The sequence below is a fragment of the Vanellus vanellus genome (assembly GCF_965231255.1).
Source record: "Vanellus vanellus genome assembly, chromosome: 3".
NCBI classification, from domain to species: Eukaryota; Metazoa; Chordata; class Aves; order Charadriiformes; family Charadriidae; genus Vanellus; species Vanellus vanellus.
The window spans coordinates 96,318,755-96,336,866 of NC_138907.1; the positions used below are offsets into that span (position 1 = coordinate 96,318,755).

At 40.2% G+C, this 18,112-nt stretch overlaps 1 protein-coding gene across 1 annotated transcript in view; it reads right to left on the bottom strand.

Moving 5' to 3' along the window:
- Positions 1 to 18,112, bottom strand: part of COL19A1 (collagen type XIX alpha 1 chain) — a gene marked incomplete at its 3' end in the record, with an annotated part of 201,173 nt that overhangs the window by 8,531 nt on the left and 174,530 nt on the right. Inside the window, exons 38-47 of the mRNA XM_082481418.1 lie at positions 18,020 to 18,064; positions 17,530 to 17,556; positions 15,759 to 15,812; positions 12,558 to 12,602; positions 10,365 to 10,409; positions 10,193 to 10,255; positions 7,445 to 7,480; positions 7,249 to 7,293; positions 1,329 to 1,499; positions 309 to 375 (exon numbers count right to left, since the gene is read on the bottom strand). Coding sequence (XP_082337544.1) covers positions 309 to 375; positions 1,329 to 1,499; positions 7,249 to 7,293; positions 7,445 to 7,480; positions 10,193 to 10,255; positions 10,365 to 10,409; positions 12,558 to 12,602; positions 15,759 to 15,812; positions 17,530 to 17,556; positions 18,020 to 18,064 — 598 coding nt within the window. The remainder of the gene's footprint in view (positions 1 to 308; positions 376 to 1,328; positions 1,500 to 7,248; positions 7,294 to 7,444; positions 7,481 to 10,192; positions 10,256 to 10,364; positions 10,410 to 12,557; positions 12,603 to 15,758; positions 15,813 to 17,529; positions 17,557 to 18,019; positions 18,065 to 18,112) is intronic.

The window sequence follows — 18,112 nt, forward strand, 5'->3', positions numbered from 1 at the left end:
TGCAGATGCATATGTATCTACAAGGATACCATACATATGTTTGCTACTATGATTTGGAGCAAACTACCTTTTAATGCTAATCTTTTGCATAAGAAAATACTCTGTTCAACAGATATTTTATTTTATAACTATTTGAACATAATTGTGTTAAGCAGACTTAACACTTAGGCACAGCTACGAAGCAGCTACTAAGTCCAACGTAAGTTAGACGACATGTAAAGAAATGTATATAAAGGCTATAGGAATCTAAAACATTTAGAATAGAATTTAAGATTTACATTGAATTGCATAATACTTCATTTTCTTACCTTCAAAAACCTTAAGAACCTCTTGTTTGATATACTTTTTTATTTCTTCAAGTGAAACTGGATCAACCTGATGAGGAAACAAAAAGGTGATATGTATCAGAAGAAACATACAGAGGACACTTTAAGATGTTAAAATATATATATAAAAAAAGCTGAAATTTAGCATCAAGTGTGTAAAGCTTTCACTGAAAATTAAATATTTTAATATATTTTTATCATTCACTTAACTGCAAAGGCCACTTTATTGAAAATACATTATAATATTGTAAAGACCACTAATACCATAGAGTGGACGAGGCACTCCCAACTGTCAGGATGATCAGCACGTTATGTGTTTTGAAATTAATTTGGATAAGACAGAAAGGATGTCCAGTGACACCACTATGCTGTACTTACGTTAGGCATGGTATTTCCCAACTTCTCACCCCCTTTAGGGACTAACTGTTCTGATGCAGCCAACCAAATATAACTGCATCACAGGACCAATTAACTACACTGGAAAAGGTTTTTAGAGCTGTACCCCACCTGACTGAGGGCATCGCACTAATTAAAAAGAAAACACAACATGTGTGTGTGTGTGTGCACATGTGGAGACAAACCAAGGTCTGTACAACTGACAGGAAGCGTCCAATTTGTCTTTTAAAATGCTAATTTCTCTTTCATTGAGAATAATTTGTGTGCCTCCTTTTCTTTCTTACTTGCAAACATTTACACTTTAGCTCCTAAGTTTATGAAAAACTTGAAAATCAACAGTATTGAAGAGCCATATCGATTTTGCAGAAGTTAAATAAATAATTAACGTTTACCCATAGCACATGTTTAAAAAATAAAAAAAAAGTAACTGCTTGATCACCTGGCTATATTTTTTCCTCCTCTGTTAACTGAACACCGAAATTCTCTCGGTTATCTTAGTTTTTCTGACACTGTGGTATTGCTTGGTTGAATTGCCACCGCTCAGCACATGTGACCTTCATGTCTTCTGACTTCACAAGCAACCAAGGAAAACTTGTATTTTCTTACCGGAAACCCTGGGGGTCCTGGTGATCCCGGGGGACCCTGATGACCTGGTGATCCTGGATAGCCTCTGTCTCCTGGTGGCCCAATAGGACCCACATCTCCCTTCTCTCCTGATGGGCCAGGTCTCCCTCGTTCACCTTGTGGACCTTTGTCGCCTGGAATACCCTGATCTCCCTGTGTAAAATAAAAGCAGAAGGAAAAACACTGCACACAGTGGAACAAATTAGGAAAAGTCACCCAAGAATGCTAAAGAGAAACTTCTTCCCTGTTCAGAAATAGGTTTTATGAGTTGTGCAGGGAAGCTCATTTTACAGGCTAACCCTTGGCTCTGAAAACACAGCAAGTAAGGTTTTGTTCTCTTACACTTTTGATGCTGAAGTTAATGAAAAAAAAAAAAAGCTTGACTCTGTAACCTGTTTTTCAAGGACAGAAAGTTTATAGCCCTTATACAAGGATCTAGAAGTGTCAAATACGGCATAGGTAGAATTTAGGTTCTCGAATTTCCCCAGGCACAGGGCATCAGGCTTTTTCCTGTAACTTTCCCTAGAAGCCTAATATTTTATTTCTGCATATACACAAAATTTCGCTTAATCAGAGAAACAACAGGTACACAAATCTGTTTATAATGAGTGAATTCCTTGCAAACAACATAAATTAAAGGTCACTGTTTTGGCCAGCAACAGCTTCCATCATGGGCCGAGATGGCATTTAAATTTGTTTTATTTGTGAGCACTTCAATCTTTTAGAATAATTTAATGTATTAATGTACTAGCTATTAGTTCACTGAACTGCAACTGTGGAGCAAAGTGCTGCAAGTCACACATCCAGATTGTTAATGAACAGCTGGCAGTTCTTAAGGGTCACTGACTGCCCTTGCTGCATCACTTAAGCTAATGTTAGGCTCCACCATAAGCAGCAAACAGCACCAAGAATTGACTGCATCGTTACTAGATAAATCCAGAATCTACATTTATGAGGGGTGAACGAATGGAATTAATTACATTCTTAATTTACAGTAAGTGCTGGTAAACTGTATTCAGACCTGAAACATCATTGACTGCTAAAACAGTCAAAGTGCAGTCATATTCTTAAGTCATGTTTACACGACAGGTAAAGATTGAAAAAGAAAGAAAGAAAGGTAAGGATGCAAGTAGGAGCTTGTATAACATTTTTATCACCTAGCTGTCCTCCAATTTGTACGATTTCCAGTGAGTTAGAGCTTATTACTGACTATAATTAAGCTTCACTACAAAGACCACTGTAACTTGTGATGTTTTATTGCCTTAGCTGAAACCATAATGCATTCCCAACTGGAGCTTAAATTGCCCTCAGTAGAGCTGCAGAGGTTCTGAACTCTGAAAGTCTACCACAAGAAAAAAAACCAAGTGTCAAAAGCTGAGACCTTGTCATCTCACACCTATAATTTTAACCTCTGTGGTGGGTTGACCATGGCTGCCTGCCAGGTACCCACCCAGCCGCTCTCTCACTCTCCCTCCTCAACAAGACGGGGGAGAAAACGAGATTAATAGCTTGTGAGTCAAGATAAGGACAGGGAGATCACTCACCCATTACCATCAGGGGAAAACAGACTGAAGCTGGGGAAGATTAATTTAATTTATTGCGAATTAATAACAGAGCAGGATAGTGAGACCTCCTCCTCGGCCCACCCCCTTTCTTCCTGGGCTCAGCTTCACTCTTCACTCTTCTACCTCCTCCCCTCAAGCCGTGCAGGGGGATGTGGAATGAGAGGTGCAGTCAGTCCTTAACACTTTGTCTCTCCTGCCCCTTCCTTCTCACGTTCTTCTCCTGCACCAGCATGTGGTCCTTCCCATGTGATACAGTCCTTCATGAACTGCTCCAGCGTGGGTCCTTCCCATGGGCTTCAGTTCTTCAGGAACAGACTGCTTCAGTGTGGGTCCCCCATGGGATACAGTTCCTGCCTGAAAACCTGCTCCTGTGTGAGCTTCTCTCCATGGGCTGCAGGTCCTGCCAGGAGCCTGCTCCAGTGTGTGCTCTCCGTAGGCTGCAGCTTCCGACAGGGCACATCCACCTGCTCCAGCATGGGGTCCTCCACGAGCTGGAGGATGAATATCTGCTCCACCGTTAACCTCCATGGACTGCAGGGGGACAGCCTGCTTCACCATGGTCTTCTCTACAGGCTGCAGGAGAATCTCTGCTCTGGCGCCTGGAGCACCTCCTCCCCTCCTTCACCGGCCTTGCTGCCTGCATAGTTGTTTCTCTCACATTTTCTCACTCTTCTCTCCCAGCATTTTTCACCTCTCACCACACAGGCAGAACCACCGTCACTGATGGGCTCAGCTTTGGCCAGCAGGGGGTCTGTCTTGGAGCTAGCTGGAGTTGGCTCTGGCCGAGATAGGGGCAGCTCCTGGTGTCTTCTCACAGAGGCCACCCCCGCAGCCCCCCAGTTACCAAAACCTTGCCACGTAAACCAAATACAACCTGTCAAACTGCTAACATGATCACGTAGTCAGGGAAGTAGTCAGTGTGACGTGGAAACAATCTTGGTGTGATTATGTTTATTGTGTTTCTCTTAAAAGACCTATCCTCTCAATATTGTAGATGCCCGATTTCCTGTTTTAGCATCTGGGCATCAATACTTTGGGCAAAACTAAATACGCAGCATACAAATGATTTCCGAGAAATACACAGCTAGTTTAGCTACTCCGTAGAAAAAAGACGAGATATGATGAGATACCCCAAAGACACTTGTAACCCTTGTCAAAGAGTCTCAAATTTTCAACAGTCGATGGGAGCAGTAAAGGGACCGTATGTCTGCTGGGGGAACTGGAAGGGCAACATTCTGATGGAAGAGGCATACCTTTTCAGGTTTCTATAAATGCTAAGATTTATAGGAAAAAGTGTTCTGTCCTGCATATAGCTATTGTATCAGGATGTATATTGCAACACTTCGAGAAATTCAGGGCAGAGGAAGGATTCTGTCTGAGAAGCAAAACTTTTGTAGTCTGCAGGGAAGAGCCTCTTTCCTGGCCTTAACAAAGTTTTTGCATCCAAGCTCCATCTCTTACTTCACTCATAGCAACCTGAAACATTGTAAAACTGAAGAACAACAACTGTTCTACCATATGTTATTGCAAAACTTGAAAGAGGTACATAGCCTTTAATATAATTTTTAGTCTACTCACTTTTATTGGAGATTAAAGTCCAGCATAGGGAGCCACGGAACACACCATTTTGTCTGGTAGTGCTTTCAAATGAGACCACACACATACGCATCCACCCACATATATAAAAAATGCTGCCTGAATATTCCTGTACTTACACGAAGCCTTCGTTAAAAACACATTTAAGGCATAAATGTACATCTATAATTTCTCAGGTTTATAAACCTGCAGAGTAGGTATGGATCGCTATTCTACTAGAAATAAAGAAAACCGCAGGTTTCTCTAAGACCGTGATGCTATGGCAGCGTGAAGCTGATCCTGCAGCTGCTTTTCTTGTAAGCCATTCCCATTTTACAGGCTGCCAACGTGCAGGAGGCAGATCAAATACTACAGTCACATTTCAAACAAGCATTTTTAACTACCTCCAGTGTTTTCTTTGTGTTTGGAAGAAGCTCCTTGTAAAATTCATAAAAAATAGGTCGTATCTTCCTTGAGATTCCACTTTAAACTCTCCTTCACTACGAATTGTACAAAAACCAGAGTACGTTTTGCAATCTCCGCCTGCTGTGCTGATCTATTCAGTCCTCCTCCTTTCTAGTGTTCTTCTCTCTCTTGCACTTAATCTTGCACTAAATTATGCGGAGAAGGAGCAATTGTTTTGCCTGGGTTTCTACATGCTGTAGCCCAGCGGGCTCCCAGTCTGTGATCAAGGTATGCAAATAATAGCAATAAATGAGCCAGCCACCAGTACTCCAACCTGTTGTTGAAATGACTTGAAAGTAGTATTTCTGATTGGCATAAACTACATGTTTTCCACTGGTTTGTCACTCAGTTTATAAAGTAGTGTTTAGTCACTCAGGGGATGTATAAGATTATTTCAGCCCAGGTGACCTCTTCCTTCTTAAAATGGATTCCACAAGGATATACTTATATTAGACATGAAAACCTCAGGAGTTTTGTTCTGCCCTTCAAATTTTAATGCTTCTCTTTTCTATAACTGCAGCAGCGGCTCTCAAACTGAAGGAGTACGCTGTACAGCAATAATAATAATGGCTGCAAGAAAACCTTGACTTTGTAGTATTTTCTGTAATCATTGCAATCTCTCTCACAGATGCAGGGCTGTAATACCCGATCCAGAAAAAAAACCCCAAATTCCAACACCCCCACTTATCGCTTATCCAAGATGCAGACTTCTGCTGTGTATTTCAGAGTTATTTCTTAGGAAGGTTTCCCCTTGTTATCTACAGAAATTTTCTTGTCCTGTAGAATTGTAAGGAACAGCTGTCTGAACACTGTGTTCAGATATTGCATTCGGCATATTTATAACTTCCCTGTTTTAAAAGGTTGTGAGAGATTTTGATTATCACTTGAAACAAAAATACTTCTGGAAATTGATTCATTTTTTTACATGTATCTATGTATTTCTTTTATATACATGTATTTATATTTTTTTTTATTTTAACTCTGCATAGAGAGAGCTAGATCGTGGCATGTTTGCCAGTGATCCCCAAAGTGAGAGCAGATTCAGGTATCTGTGACCTCTCTGACAGCAATCATATGTCCATATTTACATCTATAGCTACATGTACATGTGTGTACGTATGTACTCTGTCACCGATGCGATTGCAATGAATACACTCTCTTCTTTTACCCTGAAACCTCCCAAGTTTCACTCTGATGAAGAGCGCTAAGGCTTTCTGTCCCGCACAGATTTTTCCAACATTTTCCTCCCTGCTTAAAGGGACAGATCGGTGTAAATGAATTGCAGCTTCTCAGCATAATGCGCAGTTCAGCACTACTTAAGTTCTCTGGTGCTGCAAACAGTGTTGCCAAAACCCGGTAAATTCTTTCAAGGATGTAGCTTTAGGTGAGGTCAGTGTGTTTTAAGACCATGCACTTACAGGTCCAGCCTCTTCCTCTGGTTGTATGTGTACAGTACTATTTACAGGGCATTCCAACAGGTTGTCACTGAGAAGGTCAAGGCTGAGCAATGTAACACAGTAGGTGGTACAAGAAGAAGGTTCTTCCGTTTTATTTGGGCCCTTAAAGGCAGGAACAGAACATTGCAAACTGTTAACTTCTGTAAGGGACAATTACTGTAATAATGGTGAAAACCTCGTGTGTCCTCAGGATCATAAAGCAGCATTTCCTTTTCCCGATTACACAGGGAGGTGCTTTTCAGATTCATCAAATAAATATGGTATCAATCGTATCGGGATATCAGGGCTTTGACAAAATTATACGAGAAGCAGGGTATGTGTAAGATTTTGTTTTCTCTAACAAAGCAATGATCGCCTCTCACCTCCTGTAATGATTCCTGCCCACCACGATCTCGTTACCATGAACAGAAGTGTCTAAACATTTTGGCAAGCAGTAAGGCATTGCACTGGCATTCCTGCTGCCTAAGTGTAACAAGCTTGTTTTATATAAAACATGATTTGTGTTTGTGACATATAAAGCTCCCAGTAAAGCTTTCTAGCTCTTGCAAAGTCTGACAGCATCACAATGAGATTAGCTACTTTCTAATTTTCATCCTATTGATCAATTTACACTGTCCAGGCCAACTGTGTTAGAAAGTCTATAAAATGTGTTTTCCTCTAAATGCAGAAGCCAATTCAATTCTAATTCCTTCAAGTAGTGCCTAGGACTAAACCTCTTAGTTGTCTGAAAGACTGCTTGAAGTTCACAGACAATTTTTTGGTTTTGCCTGTAAAATATGTGCTAATGAGGTGCTGAGATGCTCAGTAAAAGGAAAAAAGTTATTAAAACAAGGGACTTACACGTTCTCCTTTGGGCCCTCGGTCTCCTGGTCTCCCCACAGCACCCTGAAAAATTGTTTTTGAAAAAAGATAAACATATCACTTAAAGGCTTTGTTGTACATCTATTAGCAGAACTGAAAGCAACTGCCTGGGATTAACAGCTATAGAATCTCCGAAGAATAAAATACACTAGTACACAAAAGCATGTTTTCCTACCGGAGGACCTGGCAATCCATCTTTTCCATTGATTCCCTACAAGAAAAACAAACATCTTTTAAATAATTACACTTATGTAGTATTTTAAAAATATAAAGGGTAAAACTCAGTTTAGTGCTGGTAGCAGTACATATTCTGAGGCTGTGGAGGCAGTAGTTTGTGTGGTTAAAATACTGAAATACTCACAAATAGAATGATAGAATCATTTTGGTTGGAAGAGACCTTTAAGATCATCAAGTCCAACCATTAGCCTAACACTGCCAAGTTACCACTGAACCATGTCCCTAAGCACCACATCTATCTGTCTTTTAAATATGTCAAGGGATGGCAACTCCATCACTTCCCTGGGCAGCCTGTTCCAATGCTTGACAACCCTTTGGGTGAAGAAATTTGTCCTAATATCCATCCTAAACCTACCCTGATGAAACTTGAGGCTGTTTCCTCTTGTCCTATTGCTTGTTACTTGGGAGAAGAGACCAACCACCACCTCACTACAAGCTCCTTTCAGGTAGTTGTAGAGAGAGATAAGGTCTCCCCTCAGCCTCCTTTTCTCCAGACTAAACAACTCTTGTGCTCCAGACCCCTCACCAGCTTCGTTGCTCTTCTTTGGACACGCTCCAGAACCTCAATGTCTTTCTTGTAGTGAGGGGCCCAAAACTAAAGAGTGTTTGAGGTGTGGCCTCACCAGTGTAGATTACAGGGGGGCGATCACTCCCCTAGTCCTGCTCACCACACTATTAATGATGTAAGCCATGATGCTGTTGGCTGCCTTGGCCACCTGGGCACACTGCTGGCTCATATTCATCCGGCTGTCGACCAACACCCCCAGGTCCTTTTCTGCTGGGCAGTTTTCCAGCACCTCTTCCCCAAGCCTGTAGTGCTGCATGGGGTTGTTGTGATCCAACTGCAGGACCCGGCACTTGGCCTTGTTGAACTGCATACCATTGGCCTCGGCCCATCGATCCAGCCTGTCCGGATCCTTCTGTAGAGCCATCCTACCCTCGAGGAGGTCAACACTCCCACCCAACCTGGTGTCATCTGCAAACTTACTGAGGGTGCACTCAATCCCCTCATCCAAATCATTGATAAAGATATTAAAGAGAACGGCCCCAGTACTGAGCCCTGGGGAACACCACTTGTGACTGGCCACCAACTGGATTTAACACCATTCACCACAACTCTTTGGGCCTGGACTTCCAGCCAGTTTTTTACTCAGCAAAGTGTATGCCCATCCAAGCCATGAGCAGCCGGTTTCTCCAGGAGAATGCTGTGGGAAACGGTGTCAAAGGTTTTACTAAAGTCTAGTAGACAAATAGTTTTGAAGTATGTGAATCAAGACATCTCAGGGCCATACTGAACTGCAAGCACAGTACATTTGAGCTGAGTGCAGTGCAAAAAAATTATAAAAATCTTTGGCATCAAGATGTGTGTCTGCTTTCATGAGCACACAACTTTAAATAAGTTATATGGGAGTTTTGCAAGCATGGGAATATGGACCTGTACATGCACTTTTCCAGTCCCAGCTAGTCATTATACAACGATAGAAGAGATTTCTCTTATTCTAGATATTAGTGCTGATGCCCTATCAGCCCTTTGCTGTTACACAGATTACACCTTAATAATGAGTGGCCAGATCCGTTCCTTTGTTCTTAGGACCCGTGACACAGCACAGCTTCAGCCTCCCGGGCCTTTTCCTTCCCAAAAGAGGGTGTTATGATTCATACCACCTCCTGGAAGGCATCCCAGGCTCCCATTATCCCCCAAACTGGAACGTGGCATTGTCTCAGAGAGTGCTAGTTGGCGTGGGCCAAAATAGCATCAGAGAGTACATTAACAATTGCACCAGATAACTGCATGATAAATGCTCTGATAAATGCTCTGGCACTGTTTAATTTAATAGGATATACACAAATCTGCACACGCAGCAAACTCACTGCTGTTTCGCTGAGTGAGAAAGAAGGATTTGCATGAGCAAAGGCCCCGGGAATATTTCCTTCCCTTTCATACTCCAAAGTGGGGTTTTGCACAGATTAGACACCTCGGGCCAATTTGCTGCTGCACTTACAGAAATTGTCTCTTCTTTCAAGACGGAAGCGTAATGTGGAGAGGTGCTAACAAACTGAAATGCTTTGCTTCTCACGCTTGTCCCCGAAACACCAAGCTTAGGGGGAGATAATGAGTTCTGCGCTACCCTAGCTGAACCGCTTCTGGAATATAAACTAGGTTATTTTAAACCAGCTCAGATAGCGCTGACTACACTGCTGTCACACTTTTATTAAATAAAGAGGTCAGATTAGACATATCCTAAGTGAACAGTAAATGCTTCAGCTGCGGTGTTGCATCACCTGTATACAGAAGAGTTACAAAGTTTATTCAGAGTCATGAAGCACACGCTTCTCTATCTAAACTGAAGCCGAGAATGCACTTTGTCACCCCATCCTTTATAGACTGTGTTGAGTGTCTGAGTTAATATTCTCCTTCTGAAAAAATATGAGAGGATCCTTTATATCAACAGGATCCAGAGGACCCTCATAAGACCTTTAAAGGTAACATCTCAGTAATATTAACTATTAAAACATCACAGTCTTGACCGGATGGTTAATATTGAGCACTGTAGCTCTAGGTGTTCTTCAGATGTTACCTAGCCTAACACAGAGCAGGATGTAATGTCATTTCTTTTGTAACTTCTGATAAACTAAGATGCAACCTTTTGTAATGAACATAGACATTCACTACAAAATTGCTTACTGGTTTTCCTTGTGGCCCTTCTGGCCCGGGGAAGCCTATGTCTCCTATAGGTCCTCTTTCACCCTAAGAAAAAAAGAAAACACATATATAAATCTGAATGTAAAATCTTGCATTTTGTGCTTGAACTATCTGTGTACTATCATAAGAGTCCAGAACTCAAATCTGTACTTACGGGTTCCCCTGGCATCCCTGGGGACCCGGGAGATCCCGGCTTTCCCTGCAAAAAGAAAACGTTACCAATTCAAATAACTAGGAAGCAAAACACAATTTCTCTCAGGTCAAAAATAAGAGGGGATATATATTTGAGGGAAATAGTCATGTTACGGCTCAATACATTTTTTAAGAGAGCAAAAGGAAATATTTTACCAGATTTTTTTAATATTTGTGCCACGTTAACCTGGCTCTTGTGTACAATGTAACTCAATCACTTGGTCTTCTTTGCCCTTTCTGAATACTGAGATAATGCTTTCATGAAAGTTTCTTTTACAACACCATGATTTCCTTCTTGAGAAGTCATTCCCAAATCAAAGTTTATCACTGTATATGTGTAATCAAGATTTCTTTCCTGCGGGCACTTCCTAGTTCTGATTTTTTTTTAAAAAGTGGGTTTTTATTACTGACTTAATGTCTTTTGCAAATTTTCTTCACATTCTTTTTCAGCCACTTTTATTGTCATTTTACGTTCAGCCCGCCAGAATTCACAATCCTTTCTCATCTCATCATTTAGATAATGATTTTAAATATCTTTATTTTTTTAAATGATGCCTTGCTTTTAATAACCTGTCTGGTTCAGCCCCAGACAAGAATCTATTACCCTGAATCTACATTTCCCAGAAATATCCTTAGACCAGATCCTTGGCTGACAACACCAGTGACAACTTCAGGACCAACAGGACTGAAGATTCCTGCTGAGGAAATGGGCACCGGTGGCAATTCTTACAGAATCTCAGTCCAAGCTGTCCTGATAACCCTGCTCAGCAAGAAGCCAACGCTAAAACGAGAGGTTTATATTCCCAAAAGGGAAAAAGGGTCCACTATTCAATCTAGTGAATCACAGAATCACAGGGGAATAACGCCAGGCAAGGAGGACAAATTCTTTTCCAGCAAGATATGTGGATATATTGCAAAAACTCTTCCTAGACTACTAAAAGATATTGTTTCTCATATCTCTATTAATTTGTTAATTAAAACTGCACAGAATAAAATATTAAAGCAAATAGTTTGGTGGATTTTATTAGACTGAAATGTAATCAACAGAATGCAACTCCATCAGTGATGAAGGGAGCTCACTCCATATTTCAAACCCAGCTAGAATAGACAGCAACAAGAATATGGCTTGGAACATATCCAGTGGGAAATAGACAGGAAATGAACAATTGTGATCATCCTAACTGACTACTGCATTATTGATTCACAGCGTGAACTATATTTCAGAAGAAAATCTTACATGGGTTATAAAAGTCAGAAATACTTCTCTTTTCCCCTTTAAATGTACAATTTTACCTTATTTTAGGAGAACTTAACTAAATTAAGCTATTTAAGTTGATGTTCTCTCTTGGAACTCACGGTAAATAGACTAAATCAGTGGCTAATGGAAATGGCAGTGCACAGACCCAAACTTCTCTTTATTTCACAAAGCACATATTTATAATTTAAAAACAGCTCCTGAATGGATTGGTAGCTGCCCAAATTTAATAATAAATGTATTTGCATATAAATAACTCCATATTGCCTCCTGAAATATGGATAAACTTTTTTATTAAACTGTGAATGAAATCTAAAGAAAAGTCTTCATTTCCTTTAAGCACACAAATGAATAATTATCATTTCAATTTATCATTAGTTACGTTTTATTTTCATCTACAACAAAGTTTCTGGATGACTTTCAGAAACTTCTCTGAATACCATACGTAAATAGCATTCCCCTAAAGCAAATGTTTGATCGACTTGATATGCAGACCCTTGTGGATTGCAATAACTAACACTCATAATTTTGCTTTGTGGTAGAAAGATGCTCACAAATTTGTGCATGCCCAAGAACACAGAAAATGTCTTTATCTATATTAAACTGAGGCAATGAGAAGAATCTCATATGCTTTCTTAACTAAGCATATGCAGCTTCAAATTCCAGCTTTATCATGTATTCACACCATTCCCTCCTGTCATTTTAATAATAATATGAACCCTCAGTGGTATTAAAACTCTAATCTCTTTAGGAAAAACACATCGTTTTCATACCTGCCTATAAAGCATTAGGCAAGCGCTGGCATTCCACAAACAGTGATTGAGATTACAGCTCAGCACCTTGCTTCACCTGTTTTTTCAGCTTCTAACAAAGTGAGTTTTCTTTAATGAATATACATACCGGTGTCCCTGCTACTCCTGGTGTGCCAGCTGGTCCACGGTCACCCTGAAGAAAAGATAAATCTATACTTAAATGGTAACACTCAAACCAGAAATTTGTTTGTGGATTCCCATTAAAACCTGAGGAAGGATTATTCAGTGAGCTGAAAATGAGGACAAGAGCCAGGCTCTGCTAAATGCTAATATTTAGCTCTGCTACTGACTCATTTTACAGACTTGAGCAAGTAACTTAAATCCTTTGTTTAGGTCCTCTTGTATAATGCCATAATTTCTATGCCACCCCTTATACAATGCTTGAGGCCTTATTTGAAAAGGGATGGAAAGTCCCTGACTTATCTGTACTTCTTCAAATAGTTACAATTTGTGGTCATGACAATGACCAAAATTCACATAGGGTAATTCACTATCATATCAACATCCCCCTATTTATCCCTGAGGGTGGGAAGGCACAGGAACAGCTTGCCCAGAGAAGCTGTGGAGGCCCCATCCCTGGAGGTGTTCAAGGCCAGGTTGGATGGGGCTTTGAGCAACCTGGTCTAGTGGGAGGTGTCCCTGGCCACAGCAGGGGGATTTGGAACAAGATGATCTTTAAGGTCCCTTCCAACTCTAACCAATCTATGATTCTATGATATTTATTATGTATCTTTCAAAGAAGTTTTTTCCTTCCCAGTCACCCATTTGCTGCGAGTCAGCATCCTCGATTTGGTTGTGCCATGGTCCTTTCAGAGCAGTTTCTCCTTTTAGCATACAGCCACCTTCATCTATGCTTTACGCTAAGACAACAGCTTTTCTGCTGGAGTTGATGTGTTATGGGCACAAATTCATCTTTCTCTCTTGACAGGACTATAACCCAAAACACACAGACGGAGCTCACCAGTGCTAATACTCTACACAGCGAGGTTTGCCCTAACCCGCTGCTGACGTGTATTGTCTGTAACACCACATTCTGCTAGTGTAATGTTGATCAAAAATGTCAGAAAAAAAAATCAGGCTCCCGGTTTCTATCATCATGTCAGAAAAGCCCCAGCACAGTTAAAGCCACACTAACAGAAGAATATTTTTGTGGGATGAGTTTATGTTACCCGGAGCTGTTTTGGAAAAGCTCCGCCAACACAGCTACAGCCACATTCTGCTGTGCAGAAGAGCCCCAGGGGATGTTGGGATTTGTGGTTTCTGTTCTTATGCCTAGCACTGATTTGTTTCATTCTCATCATTTTGTTCAGGTAGTGCAATGATAATGCTGGGGGCCAAGAGAAGTCACTTAATGCAAGTGAGGAACCCAACATGCACCTCAGGAACACCTGAGCACTGAGGATCTGTAGCAGGGCATATTGGCTGGACCACTGCGCTCTGTCCCTGTGGTTATTCCGGACCCAGAACCTGTACCGTGGTGCTTCCCCTATAAGCTGGCTATGATAGTGAAGCCAAAAATTCCTAACACCTCCCTTGCAATTTTTTTTTCTTTTAAGGGTTATTCTGGTCCTTTCAGCAACATGATTCACAGCACGGCTGCACGAACCACTGTGCCAGCACAGCTGAGGGAAAGGGACTTTTTACCCTGAGGACACAAAATTCTTAAGCCAGTTCATGAAATTACAGCCAACATTGTCTGCGGAAGATGGCATTCTGCTACACAGATGTACCTAATAGCTCTAAATTAAAAAACCAGCATGCACTATTGTTGGGACTGGCAGGCAGACTCTGGGATTTTGTTCATTTATTTGCACTAGAAACGTGGAATTTTGACCAAATTTAGTTAAGGAAAAGATATTTTTACTTTGGGAAAGGGCCAAATAGTCACTTAGCTTGTTTACACGATCTGCTCCATTGCTTATTCCTTTATTTAATTCTTGTCCCTACTTTGTTTCACTTAGACCTGTAATACCTCCCTGCGTTTGCTCATTCTGAAATCAGACTAGTCTTTAATTGCTTGTAAATTGTAGCCTTCCAGAGCAAGAAACATCTCATGTAATTTAAACATCTAGTATAGACACCTACATTAGATCTTGTCACTCCCCACTCTCTGCACAAGTAGGAGTGATGCACAGTGATATTAAGAGAGAAAATTCTCATTTATATTGCCTTTTGATGGAAAATAAGTTTCAGTAAACTATTTTTGTATGAAGTCATTGAATAACGTGTAACTCAAAAAGCTGAATAAATATTCCATCTTCAAAAAAATTACTCCTTTTCCTTCTTAAATTTAGAAGATATGGGCAAAATCTAACTCATTTCACTGACAGAAAACACACTTTCAGATTGTTTCATTTATCTGCTGATTTTTTTTGTATTTTGCCATATTAAGGAATGAATACCAAAATCTTGACATTTTTAGCTTCTCATGGCAAGCTTTTCTCTAAATTCAGCCTCCATAACTAGTAAGCAAAAAGCTGAAACATGCCACCAGCTGAAGGAAAGGATCACTTCCTAGCACTGGAATACAGACTTAAACTACAGGAAGGAGCTGGAGAGTATGATACACTTTGGGATGTGCTATGGTGCCATCATACACGCAGTACGGAGTGCAAGAAAAGCAAACAGACAAAAGGGGCCTTTTTTAGAATAATGAGCAACAGCGTGAGACGAGATTTTTGCTCACTTCGGAGCAGGATGTAATGCAGCAGGAACTGTAGAGAATCAGTCTCTCCCTCGGTTTCTACTCTTTTCTATATTTTTACATTCATTTGAAATAGTCTAATTTTTGTATGGAAATCTTGCATGCACCAGGCCTAGGCTAATTCAGGAAGAAACTTTTTTTCAGATCTGTTGCTGTGCTGTGAGCCTGAGAACAAGACAGACAGATTGTAAGCATAAGATGATGTTCAATAGAGAACAAGAACTAGTGACCATACTTAGGACCATGTTAACTATATTACTAATATAGTTATATATACTATATACAGTATACACTATATAGTGTATAGTAGTATTCTACCAAGTTAAGAAAGCAAAATATTACAAGACTTCCTACACAATTTTCCATTTGTGGAAAACAAAATTTTATGTTGGGTGAGTATATGATTTAGATCCACAGTAAAGCAAAAAAAGGAAACGCAGATAAACATGCAAATATTTTACACACAGAAACATTACCTTACACACACACACCAAAAAAAAAATAATCAAACAAGGTTTCAGGAAACTTTTAGCTGCAGATTTAGTTTGCCCCTAAGGAGCCATGAGTTCTTTTTAAGAGTCCTACCTTTTCCCCTGGGAGTCCTTCCAGTCCTGGTAATCCCATTGGTCCTGGGTCTCCCTGATTTTATTTTTTTTTTTAATTAAAAAGGATTGCATACATTAGAATTTCTGTACTCCACATGAGAAATGTTTATGTAACTTAAGATTAGTAAACCAGCTAACTAGTTATTAGGTGAACAATTTTTATTATTCCCCGTTTTACTGATCTGCAAATTAAGCTTTTCCCAGAGGCGCTGTGATCAACGTTTTTAATTTTGATGAAGAATGTAACCCAGAAGACTCCTCTCCAGTGTTCTTGCAAGCCAAGGTCAGCTCTAAAGCACCCCCAGGCAGTAAAGCCCCGGGGTGTAAGCATATGCTGTCAACCAGAGAACCAACCTCCCAGCAATTCTGTGCTCTGTTCCTTAAACAAAGCTTACTCTGCAGCAACAGACACACAGATTAGGTCCCTGTGTAGGTCTTCAAATTTTGAAATAAAACCAGAAACATGTTTCACTGGAGAAATCAGTTTAATGTGTAGAGTGGGGAGGCCCTTTTAATTATTTTCCTTTTTTTTAAAGAAAATCGATAGTTTACCACAGAGATTTAAACTACAGCAAACAATTCCAGTATTTCAGCAATTCTCAGTTACATCAAAAGCCACAGCAAATTCCTGCCTGTATTTCATGAAGTCACTGACAGATCTCTCTTCCCACACCTAAACTCTGTTTGGGAGATGCTGCTTCCTGAGTAGGAAGTGGACACTGGTACAGAAAGACATATTCAGCTTCTGGGCATTATGGTAAAACAAAAAAAGAAGGTGTGTGACTTTTTTTGAAAACAGATTAATCAACTGTTTTAGGAAACCATCTCACATTTTTAAAAAATCCATTTTTTAAAACAATATCTGTTTAAAATGACATTTGATACTAGCATACGTTTTGGGCTAAACCATCAATACTCAAATTTTACTATTGTCTTTTGAGTATTTTCCCTGACATCCAGTCATCAAAATCCAATACCTGTAAGTTTCAACTTCGCCACCTTCAAGGTTAGGAACTGTAGTGACAAATTGCAAGCTAATGGCAAACACAGTTTCTCTATTATAAAGGCAAGTTACGTCACATGTCAAGGACTTTGGGAAAACTGTGCACCGAGTCAGGATTTGGATCTACATTCTGCTGGTGGCTAGCGCTATGCAACTGCTCAAGATTCTTCCACCAGTTGTCCTTCCCCTCCCCATAATTTTAAAAGAAAGATCACGTGAGAAGGACATAACACAATGCTTAAAGGAAAAAGAATATCAAAAAGTTAAATAGATCTGCTTTTGAATGTCAAACTACGTAGTTGAAAGGCAGAGTGGCTCCTGTGATCAACATCATCTTGCTCACCAGAAGCAATGGGATCATACTGTGGCTAACTGTCACGTCATTTCCAAAGAAAACATCAACTTGTAGTTACTAGCTAGCATGATGTAGCACACTCGTTTTTCCCTTATCACTTTCAAATTTACTATTGAGAACAATGTAACAGCTCTTGAGGTATTTTCTACCTTCATGCCATATTCTCTATTCTTAGATATATCCAGGGACAGCTCAGCATCACTTAGAACTATTTACCAGAAATTGCAAAATTCACAAGCCTGGTGATTAAAAAGGCTTTTTCAGATGTACTGATTCAGCAGGAGTTAAGCCACCTGCTAAAGAACGTTAATGGACTCTTCCACCCTTGTGACTAGGATCAGGTGTTGAACGAGTTGGGGAATTCTCTATCGTGACCAAAAAATACATACATACCACTGTGCCAGCATCTCCTTTTGGACCCTGCGAAGAAACAAAGAAGTGGAAACACACTTAAAAAAGAATAGAGTTACACAATAAGATGATATTTTTTGTTTTACTGCATTATGAATATACTTTGCTAATATTGATTCTATGTGCACTGCATTGAGTCCAGCCCTCTCAGCTGATCAATTTAGTACGAAATCTTAGTAATATCTGATTCTTGTTTTGTTGTTCCGGAATAGAGAGGAAGACAGCTCTGTGGCGCAGTGCGAGCCCGTGACTACAAACAGCACAGAATGTAAGGACAAAAATGAGCTAAAATGCTTGATAAAAACAGAAAACCACATTATCATTTACTACATACCAATCATATCCTTATTTTTCCCGTCTTTCCCATATAAAATCAAATTCCATACCACGTTCCAAAACTGCATGCAACTAACCAACCCCTCTTTTACTATGTTAACTAACTATTAGAAATTATGTTTCTGTTAATACTTACTGGAGGTCCTGGTGGACCTGGATAACTAGCGACACTCACACCTCCCTGAAAGAACAAGTTTAAAAGTTGTGTTGGGCCAGAATTAGGTGTTGA